This window comes from Carassius auratus, chromosome 38, assembly GCF_003368295.1.
Source record: "Carassius auratus strain Wakin chromosome 38, ASM336829v1, whole genome shotgun sequence".
NCBI classification, from domain to species: Eukaryota; Metazoa; Chordata; class Actinopteri; order Cypriniformes; family Cyprinidae; genus Carassius; species Carassius auratus.
The window spans coordinates 96,061-108,843 of record NC_039280.1 but is presented as its reverse complement, the minus strand read 5'-3'; the positions used below and the strand labels follow the sequence as shown (position 1 = coordinate 108,843).

The 12,783-nt window shown below is 34.6% G+C and overlaps 1 protein-coding gene across 4 annotated transcripts in view; it reads right to left on the bottom strand.

Moving 5' to 3' along the window:
• The window catches only part of LOC113056575 (signal-induced proliferation-associated 1-like protein 2), a 111,138-nt gene that overhangs the window by 35,043 nt on the left and 63,312 nt on the right, over nt 1–12,783 (bottom strand). For all 4 annotated transcript variants that reach the window (XM_026223334.1, XM_026223335.1, XM_026223336.1 and 1 more), the window contains exons 8-10: nt 11,520–12,096; nt 6,134–6,408; nt 650–901 (exon numbers count right to left, since the gene is read on the bottom strand). In XM_026223334.1, the coding sequence (XP_026079119.1) occupies nt 650–901; nt 6,134–6,408; nt 11,520–12,096 (1,104 nt within the window). The remainder of the gene's footprint in view (nt 1–649; nt 902–6,133; nt 6,409–11,519; nt 12,097–12,783) is intronic.

The following is a 12,783-nucleotide window of genomic DNA, read 5'->3' as shown; positions in this document are numbered from 1 at the left end:
AATATTGCATGCAATTTTAAGATACATTTTCATAGACTGTTTCTTAAAAATGAATGCATTTTTTCTTACTGCCCCAGTTTTTATATTTTATTTTACAGTTTGAAATCATGCAATTGGTACAGTTTAATATAATTATAATTATGATTTAATAAAATTATATTAAAAGCGATTAAAATTAGTCAGTTGAATTGGTAGAGCTGTTTTTAATTTTCAGAAATTCAGATTTTTTAATCAAAATTCGAATTCTATTATTTTTTGCAAACACACAAAACATGCAGACTTCATATATATATTTGCAAAAAATAATAGAATTCGAATTTTGATAAAAAAAAAAAATTCAGCTTCCTGTATTTGGTATCCACTGCTTTTGATTTATTCATCCAAAATTTGTCAAATTCGGTCACTTTCTGCAGTACTGTAAATTCTATTTTTAAATGACTGGATTTGCAATTCCATCATAAAGCTCCAAACATCAAATGTCAGCAAAGACATAATTAAAAGTTTCATTATGTCTTCATCCTGCTGTATTTTTGGTGCATTCTATCACCCTGAGCTCTGGTTGCTTCAGGAAGGTGATGGATTCACAGTTACACTCATTCAACTGACATTAAGAGAAACACAAAGCATGCATCTGAAACTGATGTGATACCTGGGTCCGTCCGGCAGCTTCCTGTCGAAAGAGGTGCTTCGTGGGATGGCGGTCTGAGCGTGCTGGAGGATCTGCTGGCACGGCATGCGATCAGGACCCTGCGTGGGGGATCCACGGGGAAGAGCCTGGCCGCTGGTGGGCACGCGGTGCCAAGTGGTGTTTCTTTTGAAGGGCGTCTTGTACTCGCAGGGCGTCCCTTCACTGTCCAGCTTATACTCCACCATGGGAATGCGGTAGAGCTCTGAACATCCCCTGAGAGATACAGAGAGCAGAAAAACATCAGTTCATCTTATATTTCAACCACCTGTCATATATAGAGACTTCTAGATTTCATGCATCATAAATTGCATTTATTCTTTATTTTGTAACTTTGAAATGCATGGGTTAAAGAAAATTAAAAAGGTTGCAAAAAATGTTTAAAATATTGCACACATGTCACAATGATGAGTATTCATGATTCAATCTTTGCAGGGACTGAACTAGTTATCATCTGGTTACCAGTCCTGGAAAATGCATTTGCTATTTAAACAAAATGACAAAAAATTATAACTGCGTCAGGCTGAAACAAACAAACAAACAAAAAAAAAAAAACACATGTGTCACCAGATGTATGATAAGGCCCTCTATGTTAAAACTGTCTTAAGAATTCAAAGTGGTTTAAAATTATGTTTATAATATTAAAATATATAGTTATATATGACAATATAACTAGTGGCAATGTGGTAACAAATTTGGATAATTTTTGGGAAAGAGAAACAAAGCTACGTATTTGTTTATTTGATAGGAGCAAAGTGTGCTCATAAACATCTGTGTTAAATAGAAAATATAAACATTGCTAATTTACAGTAGTAAACACAGAAGTAAACAATTTTCTTTAAATGTGTAACTTAAAGAGAAGTAAAACTGTAAAACCAGCGGGTTTACGATTAGGATAATAAATTAAAATAATAAAATAAACTCCAGTTTGCAATAAACAAGCAGTATAACAGGATTATTTGTACATGTAAAATAATAAAAAGTGAATGTCACTGGAATCCTTGCATATTCAAGTTCCTCCAGCTCTTATATTAAAAATAAGGTGGATAAAAGCGCTAGAAGGGAACTAGAAGACACACGAAAAAGGAGAAGCTCATTGAGGTGGGTTTTTGGGTTGAAAGAAAAGAGCCTGAGGGTTACGAATACAGTCATAAAAAAAACCTTCTGCAATTCAACTCTGGAGCTATTGTCTGCATGAAGCGCTTGAGGTGAAGGGTTAACGTTCTGCTCTTCTATTTGCATAAGCAGCCCACAGGCTCGTATCAATTAGATGCAGAAGACAGGTCTAGAATCAGACGATGTGATCTCTGCATGAGCTGCATTTATCATTGCCCTCTGGATATCACTGACCTGGCGTCCTCAGGAGGCCAGAGAACAGCTACGATACACTTTCTGACAGGATCTCTTGGCATGAGCAACAGCAATGCAAAGCATCCTCGAAAGGGATTTATTTATTTATTTTGACAGAGAAATACTGCCGGAATACATTAAAGAAACAGATCAGGAATAAATGAAAATTCCGTCGTTCAGATTCTGTATGACTTTCATCTGTGAAATACAAACAAGATGAAAAGATATGAACAAGAAGAAAATGAGTTACTTTTGCAAAGAAGTAACGCAAGTTACTTTGATGTTTGATGTATTGACTGACAGCTCTCCTGTCACCGTTGTGAGAAATCAGGAGTGAAGTGGAGAGACAGTGACACTTCCTTCAGGCTGGAGCTTATACATTTCCCTTTTGGTGTGAAACGGCCTTTACAGTGGACAAAAACATAACTCTTGGGCTTTTTGTTATTAAAAATGAATAAGCAAGCCCAGCTCAGGTGACAAAAAGTAATGCAAAAGTAACATAATGCATACTTAAACAAAAAAATGCATTTAGTTATTATTTTAGAGAGTTTATTTTCAAAATAAAGCTTTTTCCAAACAGATTTCATAACTGATTTACTGTCAATTTTGAACAATTTAATGTGCCTTTATTGAATTAATGAATGAATCAGACACAAAAGCAGACACCCCTTTATTCAAAAATTTGTGTAACCTAACCCTAGAAATAAAATAACCTTTAAATGAAATAAAAGTCTAAATAGTTTCCAGTTGAAAAGAGACGTAAACTACTGAACCCTGTGAGATGCTGGGTGTTTAACAGAATAAACAGCTCAATCAGTTTATAACATCTGTTTTCCCATTAAAAGCTGAATAATACCCAAAACTAGCGTAAAACTATTCACAGCAGTTTAAAGTGCACGCTAAAGCTAATTTGTGTATCTTTCCACATGCTAATCAAATGTTTTGCTTCACTATTTACTTCCACAGAGAACAAAACATTCACATTTTCCACATCAGAACCTGATACTTCTGACCTGCGCTGACACATGAAGAATGATCTACAGCGTGTGAATGTGCAGAGAAACACGAACCCAATGCATTTAGGTGGAAGCTCTTACAGACTCAGTATGTTGTTTTAGAAACACACTTGATTCCAGACGTCTAACCAAGAGTTATTCCCAACATTAGCGAGCCTTTTATCCAAGAAATAGTGACTCAAGGGTCAATCCTCTCATAATACACTATTAGATTGGGATAGAGAGATAAGATACCAATGAGCCTGCAAATACAATAATAATTTAGTATTTAAAAAAAAACGTATTATCTCCCTTGGGAGTGGACTTTGAAATTTGTAACTCTGTAGATCTTTTTTTATGTCTAAACATACACACTACCCACTAGTGTTGTCACGATACCAAAATTATTGTTTCGATACCGATACCTAGTCAAGAATTGCGATTTCGATACTTTTTCGATACTTTTCCTGAAAAGGGAAAATACTCTCTCAAATATCATTGCTGTGCTTTATTTTAAAACCAGGACAACATTCGAATCATATAACACGCTCATAAATTAACATAAATGAATATATAAACAGCAGATATATTAAACATTTGAACAAAATATGAAATATCAAAAATATAAAAAAAGTATCACTTGTGCTCGCACATGAAGCCTAGTGATGGGCGGGTCGGGTTTTTATCCAACCCGCGGGTCCCGCTTTTATGAAATTATTTGTCCCGCCCCAGCCCGCAAATAAAGTACAATTTCTTTACCCACCACGACCTGCGCATCTGGAACATCACGGAAGATACATTGCTAGACCTTCGTATTGTAACCTTATCAAAGAACCTAATAAAATATGAAAATATATATTCCAAATATTTAGTATAAGCTATATGACATTGCACTAGTGATGGTTCGTCCCTGAACGAATCGTTTCATATTTAGCATACAGAAGATAACTCCACGCTTAATCCACGATTCATGTGAATATTATATATGAACTGTCTGACCAAACAATTAAAATGTTAATTATGCAAGAAAACCTCGTGCTTTGTTCAGCTGAACAATTTATTTAAACTATTTTAATGCGATTATGCACACATTTTAGTAAAGCCAAATCAGTTTAGTAAAGCCACTAATGCAGACATCTCGCTGTAGCCCTTTTTTGCTTGCGTGAGGAGAAAAAACACAGACGTCCATAGGGAGGCACTGGAAGCGTGCGTTGCACACACCAACATAAAATACGTCTCTTACAAATCTGGAACGCAGTCGTTCTTTAAAGTATTGATATTAATAAATTAAGGAATCGTGACGTTTTTAATTTCCTAGAATCGCGATACTTTTGAAGTATCATTGCACCGTGCAACACTACTACACACTGACTAAAATTCAAAAAGTGAAAAAGCAATAAATGCAGCCCTGCTGAGCAGAAGAGACAACATTAAAAATTTTACCCAGCTCAAACGAAAAAAAAAAACCCGCAATAAGCGCTTTCAAGCCGTGGTTTACAGTTGATTAATAACAGCTAAGGGGCATTGTTAGCACTCCCTTAAACCCTCTTAACTGTTGTTAATATTTTATTACTTGTTATTTTCATAAAATGGTTATTCCATATATATATAGCAAGGATTCACAAAATAATATAATGATAGTAGTAGTGTAATGAACAATAGCTTTGTATGCAACCAATCAGAATAAAGGAGCAGAGCTCTCCGCTTTATAAATCGGGACTTTCCCATCAAACACACTGGTTTTACATCCTCTCTTATTTTAAAGAGCTCATAGATGTCTTTTTATGGCTGTGCAGAAACCAGTCTGGGCGGGTGAAATATGGCTCTAATATTAGCCTAACCCAGAAAATCTATTTATTTACACTCGAGCAGCAGGAAGTGGCTGTAACCCTGCCGTCCTCAAGCTTCTCCATCATTTCTATATGTATCTTTAAACATGCCGCCCGTACATCACACTAATGAGGGAAAAACAGAAACATTTCAGATGTGTCCACATTCAAAATGACCCACTTATGGATTGAAAATGTAAACAGTGGGTAAATATTTGGTTATATTAGTGTATGCAATGTTTCGAGGCTCTGCTCCTCCACGTCTGACCTGAAGCATGAGTCTCGGCTGTATACGAGAGTGTTGCAAGTCTTCCCTTTAAATACATTTATCCGGGTGTACAGTTCATGCATATAGGATGCCACGATGACATCCGGAGTTCAAGCAATTCTAGGAATATTCTATCTTGATGCATTTGCCAGACACTTTTATTCAAAACGACTTGCGTTGCATTAAAGATACAGTATGCATTTGTTCAGTCCTCACATGTCTCCCAATAACATTATTAGATGATTTTTAAATGCTCAACATGACAAGCCACTTTAAAGTACAGAAAGCTCAAGGAGATGCTCTGCTGTGTAAATAAGCTTCTGATGCATCATGTATGAACACGGATCACTGTAAGAGGATTTTCTGACATACTGGATTGAGAGAGGGATGATTGGAAACGATCAGCATGTGTTTACATCTGATATGACTATACTATGATAATGTTAAATGCAAAAAAATAATGAAGTAAGAGAACATTTGTAGTGAAAATGAAAATAATTGTTTAGTGAAAATGATAATTGTTTTAACTCATATTCATTTCAAATATTCAAGTTAAAATTGAATATCTTCAATCATGGCTCATATTAAAAAAATGAAATAAATAAATAATAATAATAATAATAATAATAAATAAAAAATAAAAAAAATAATAAAAATAAAAATAAACTAAAAATAAAATAAGATAAAAATAAAATAAGATAAAATTAAAATAGTTGTTAAACAAACCTATATTCCCAAGTATAAAGCTTCTAACAAAATAAGAATATTATATCATATATAAAAAATACACATTTAAAATCTATATAAAATTATGTTATAATATAATATAATATAATATAATATAATATAATATAATATAATATAGTTGCTGGATAAACCCCTAACCCTAAGTACTAAACTTCTAAATAAAATAAAAAATGCAAAATTTAAAAAGTTATTTTTTTTAAGTCAGAAACTTTCACAGATTTTTTAAAATGACTTTTAAAATGGCCAAGGTCACTGATACCTTCTGGGAGCTCCGTCCTCATACGGCTGGATAATGACCACCTTGACGGAGATGGAGGTGCGCAGCAGGTCGATCATCTGCTCGTGGGTCAGCGTGGCCACCGCCACCTTACAGATCTCCACCAGCCGGCTGCCCTGACGTAATCCGGCCTTCCAGGCGTATCCGAACGGCTCCACGTCAGCCACGATGCCCTCGAAGTTGACGTGGAAGCCCAGCTGACCGAGACCGTTCCTGCGCAAGGTCATTTCTGTGGTCTCACAGCCGCGCGTCACCATCTGGAGCAAGACAGAGAGAGCGAGAGAGAAATCAGCCTCTGTTTATTAAATATTATCAGCCACAAAAAGAATAACATCACTTCAGAAAAGTCACATTATAGCACTTTTTTCATTTGTGAGCTTGAAGGAAAAGAGATGCGTGGACATTCTTCACAATCCCTCCCTTTTGAAAAGTCATTTCGGTCTGGAAACATGACGGTAGGTTAATAATGGCAGCATTATTTCTGGGTGAACTGTTCCTTTAAGCAGCTCAGATGTGAAGGACAGACGGTCACAGGGAGATGAGCCAAAAAAATAGATAAAACCAACGTCCCCCGGCAACATTTAAATCCAAGAGGGACGGATGTGTGCCTGTATGTCCTCTCAATCTAAAGAGCCTTTCATATGGAAATAAAGACAAGGGCACTCCAGGGAAAACGGTTTTTGTTTTTAAGAAAGGAAAAAAATTATCTGGAAGATACAACGAATCAGTGGAGAGAAAGAAACTCTTCACTCTGATGGTAAAAACAGAAATTTTATTGCATTTATAATGCAAGATCAACAACATAAAGTTGATTTCTTTTACATTTAATATCAAATTAATATGATATGACATGATATATGATATATTATATAATAGGAGTTGTTGAACAAACCCACATCATTTAGGTAATAAACATCCAGAAAATAAATAATTAAGTAATTTTAAATGAAAAAGTATAATAAAATAATTAAATAATTCAAATGAAATATATAAAACAGTTATATTAATATAATGAAAAAAAATGCAATATAACACTTAAATTAATACTTCTGTATCAGATGAAATTAAAAAAGAATAGAATAGGTATTGAACACACCCCTATTCCTAATAATTTTTATAAAAAGTTAGAATTTACTTAAAATAAAAATAACATAAAATATATGAATAGAATAAAATGTAATAAAAAATAATACAATAATAAAAACACCCATTTGTTGTTGAACAAACTCCTATCCCTAAGTATTAAACTTCAAATAATAAATCAAATTTAAAAATGTAATATAATAAAAAGTTGTTAAACAAACCCCTAATCCAGACTATTACATTTTCCAAAATATGAATAAGATAATATAATACAATATAATACAATAACATATCACTAGAGTTGATGAACAAATCACTAAAATAAAAAATAGAAGTATTATAAATTAATATAATATGATGTAACAATATAATATAATATAATCAATATAATCCAATATAATAATAACAACAACTTTTTAAAAATTCTAAAAATGTGGCTTTAATTGTGTTTGTGTTTTGTAAATGTGTTTAATTCCATTAGATGCTGCTAGTGGCACAGAAATGACACAGTGCCTCTCTACAGACGGGTTTTCCTCAGGACCTGCCCATCTTGAACTGGTTTGACTGATTTTCTTTGGACTCCAGTATTAACGGCTGTAGTAATTAGCATTAAACCAGTATAAACATGCCATTATTAGATGGTGATTGCTGCTTATGTTCACATGGTCATGTGACACAATCTCATTCAATCATTAGAGCGCATTAACGAGAGCTGAGCTCCAAACCAGCAGGACTTATGGGAAAACAGGAGTGGACGGGCAGGTGAAGGGTTAAGAGCACATATATATAATGAGTACATTGATTAGTGAATGTGTATTTGATTAGTCGGCGGAGTCCGGGAGGTTTGGTGAGTCAGTAAATGATACTCTGAGGAGACGCTGATCCATCTTAAAAGCTTTACCGTAATAAGCCAAGCTAGCGAGAGTGACTCACTGTTCACTTGATTTCCGCTGTTAGAAGTAGTTAGTCAACAAATACAGACACTGATTCAGCGAGCGACATTAGTTTCAATGAAGGACTGAAACCACAACAGCTTGAGTCTGTTTTCAGGATTCAGACGTCATTAACAGAGTCTGCACTTCAGCAATAACAAACTTATTGAACTGCCATCCATTCATAAAAAAACTACTTTGAAGGAATTGATGGCTGCTCTGTCAATTCTTCGTCATCAGTTAGGATCTATGTGTGCTTTTTGATAGCTTTCCTTAGAAAGCCACGTTTATAGCATTTGTAAAACTATATCTAAATATATCTAAATTACGGCCTATGCTCTCAATGTCAAATGCAGAAATGTTAATCCATGCATTTATGACCTCGAGGTTAGATTATTGTAATGCGGTCCTGTCAACACTGCACTGGCTCCCTATCAAACATCGTATTGATTTTAAAATATTGCTTATTACTTATAAAGCGGCAGATCCTTTTCCTATTTAGCGCTTAAACTCTGGAATAACCTAACTAACATTGTTCAGGAGGCAGACACACTCTTGCAGTTTAAATCTAGATTAAAGACCCATCTCTTTAACCTGGCTTACACATAACATACTAATATGCTTTTAATATCCAAATCCGTTAAAGGATTTTTAGGCTGCATTTATTAGGGAACACTTCACATAACACCCGATGTACTTGCTACATCATTAGAAGAATGGCATCTACGCTAATATTAGTCTGTTTCTCTCTTATTCCGAGGTCACCATAGCCAAATGTGGGGTATTATAAGAAAATAAAAAATAATAAAAATGTAAAAGCTAGAAAAGTTACTTGTGCAAATAAGTAAACAGAAAAAGATACAGGTGTTTTCGGCTAGAAAAGATTTACATTTTATTTGATGCAACTATTAAATGTAATGCAAAATATAATTAACAAAACTGATAGAATGAAAGAAAGAATGAATAAATGTAATAAAAAATTATTAGAAGGCCAGAAAATATATTATTTTTTAATGTAATAAATGTTAGAATATATAAATAAATAAATAATATAAAATATATAAAATATTGTGATTAAATGTTAATTACATGTAATATATAATTAATAAAACTGATAACATAAGTAAATAAATAAAAAAGCATGAATAAATAACAGAAAATAAACATTAAAATTATTAAAAAGACAAAAAAAAATATTTGATGTACTGATCAAATCTATGTAAATATATAATGAATGAATAAACGAATTAGAAAATATATACATTTTTATTTTATTTTTTTAAATGTTATGAAAACATTATAAATGAAAATGGTAGAATAAATAATATTTTAAATAAATATACAAAAATAGAAATAAAAAGATTATATACTTTTTTGATGCTATATCAAATGTAAATAAAATAAAATAAAATAAATGGCACCATCAATGGCAATGCCATGAGCTCGACTCTCAGCAATACAGGTTGCTTCGAAAAAAAGCATCTGCCAAATGCACGAATGCAAACGTAAACTTCATGTGTGCATTACACACACACACCCCAATGAATCATTCGCAGTAACCCCCCAGAAACCAGTAGTAAACAAGCAGATTTTAGGTGTTTTGATTTCCCACAGAGTTTAAAGCAGCCCAACATTGTGCTTTCCTTAAACACACATCATTACACAGATCAATGAGACGCTAAACCACTGCTGGTCAACTGCTACAGTTTCAGCATTTTCATTCATTCCAGTGAATAACTACACACAGAGCAACAAACAAACTCCAAGAGAGCAGCTGAAGCAAAGCAAACTGTGAAGTGATCCTCAGAGGGATTCCCACACGTCTGTGTCTGTGCTAAACTGCTTTAAAGAGAGCAATCTGTTGTGCGTCTGCCACAGCACTGCTCTTACTCTCACATTCACCTCTCGCCGTCAGCCCGTCCTGTAACACTGACATGAGAGAAACACACATGCAAACTGCTAGTATGAGCCAAAACGTGATATTTATATGATATATAGTATAAGTTTAAGTAATTATAGTATGATTGAGGATGCCTTTGAATCATGAATTATTAATGTCATCTACGATGCTTCAACAGCATCCGAAAGCCAAAAACTGAGTGACCCGAGTGAGTTTAACTGGTTTGGGCATTTACAGAAGCCAAAAAAACACAGATCAGGAGCCGCGCCAGGAGTAACACACACTCGTCAAACAATAATCATGTAAAAAGATTAGGATGATTTCTCAAGACACACATTTACAGGACGACGATGAAACTAACTGAATATCCCCTAAGAAAAGTCATTTAAGGAATAATTAGACTGTTACCCAAGATAACACGAACACAACTGCAAGCCAACTTTCTTCTCCAGCTTCGAGAAAAGAAGAATTAGCAGGTTTTGATTGAACCAGATTGAATTTTGATTAAGAGAAAACACTGAACTGAGTAGACAGACGTCTAAATGAAAGATGAATAGAAATAGTGCATCATGGGAGTTGTGGTTGACAGTCATTAAGTTAATCTAACAATACCGCTATATAAATCAAGAAACTAGTACTTTCAATCAGCAACGATGAATTAAATTAATCTAAACTGACAGTAAAGAGATTAATAATGTTACAAAGTATTTCTATTTCAAATAAATACTGTTATTACACATTTGATAAATATGGATTTGTTTGGTTATTGGGTTTGAGGGGGTTAAATTAGCCCCCTTAGTAGTGCAACAAACATATCCCAAATATCAAAACTCAAAATATGTAATTTTTATACCTAAAATAAATATTTTACAGTTAATGTTATGCATATTGATCATAAACCCAGTTAAAACGCTTCCTACCACTTGCCGTCCTTCACAAAACTTAACATTGACCACAGTTTTATCATAGGTAGAATGCTAAACGTTTCAATACAAGCATTTCAGTCAAATGCAATTTATACAATGTTTCAAACCTTAATCTCAGGGGAGAAAATGTACTTGCCGCAGTTTAAAATCAGATCCAAAAATGCATCCAACATGAGCTGCATCCGAAGTGAATTAAATACTCCAAATATTGATCGCAGCTCCCTGATGCGCGGAAATTATATGCAATATTATAATGTTTGCGGAAGCACACGGTAAGAGCCAGATTTAAAAAAAAACTGAGCAGGGCTTTGATACAAAAATGCACACAATGAATGGCGACTCTAGAAAGCAGAAGTCAAATCGCCGATATTTTGGACGATTTTTATCGCATTTATTCAGGTCCAAATAAAGGACACGTCCAGGGAAAAGATGACGTACGGTCACCCTAACTTACACACAATCTAAATTGAATACATAGGACAAAATATATAATTTTCTATGCACTCTTAATAAATAAGAGCCCTTACCTCAAGTCTTTGCACGATCTCTCGAATGTCCTCTCCACAGTTGTCATGCGCGGAAAACATCACGCACTCCCCCCGTTCGTAGAAGATCTTGATGCTCATGACGCCAGACGACCAGCCGATGACGTCCCGACAGGAGCAGTTAAAAATCACATTCTTGGACTCCTCCTCGATCAGCACGATGAACTCGTTGGAGATCCCCAGCAGGCACTCCACGTCCGCCGATTGGCCGAAATCCCGCGCCACCACGCTCCACGTGATCGCGCCCACGCTATGGAGATGGGCGTCCTTCCTCGGCTTCACCCGCTCTTTCTTCTTAGCCCCCAGCGTGATGAAACTGAACTTCACCGCCGAGTCCACAGTCGTCGTGCTCACGAAGTTCTCCGCGAGGTCCTTGAGGTACTCCTGCCGCGTGCGGGTCGCCATTGCACGAAACTTCTCCGATTTGTGCGCCGCGTTTTCCCCGTTGATCACCTTGGCCAGCAGGAAGTCCCTGAAGACGGCTGACTTGGGAAAGGTGACTCCTTTAGGAATGGGAGGGCCGAACGGAGGCACGTCTTTGGACCTGGATACCGCAACACTGTGAAGATGACAACGAGGGAGATTGTCTGGTGTGACTAACGCAATGCAATATGAGATGCACGTCACAGATCTGAAAACACGTATGTCTAATCCCATTTGTACCCATACACCTCGTTTCACGCGTTAAACATTCTTCAAAAATATAGAGTTTGTGTTCCGAAGTCGAAAAAAAAAAGGTCTTACGGATTTGGAACGGAATTGGGGCGAGTATTTAATGACAGAATTTTTATTTCTGGGGTGAACTAACCCTTCAAAGAATAGCAAAAATCTGAAATAAATGATTAATTCCGTAAAACAAAAAAAGTGCAATTTTAAAGGAAAGTTCATACAGATCTTCGCAAAGAAAGCAGCAATGAGCATGAACTGGCGTCTACAAAAATAACAAAACAAAAACCATAAATAGTCCATATGATAGAGTTTTGTGATGAACTACAAGTGAAATACAAGTCGTTATTCACTGGAAACGAGAGCCAGTGTTATTATAATATTATTTGTATACTATTACAGCTTTGATTTATATATTTAGCTTTCATTATAAGTTTAAGTAATTTTGTTATGTGCTTTTATATTTAATATATAATATAATATACTATATATATATATATATATATATATATATATATATATATATATATATATATATATATATATATATATATATATATATATATATATATATATATAT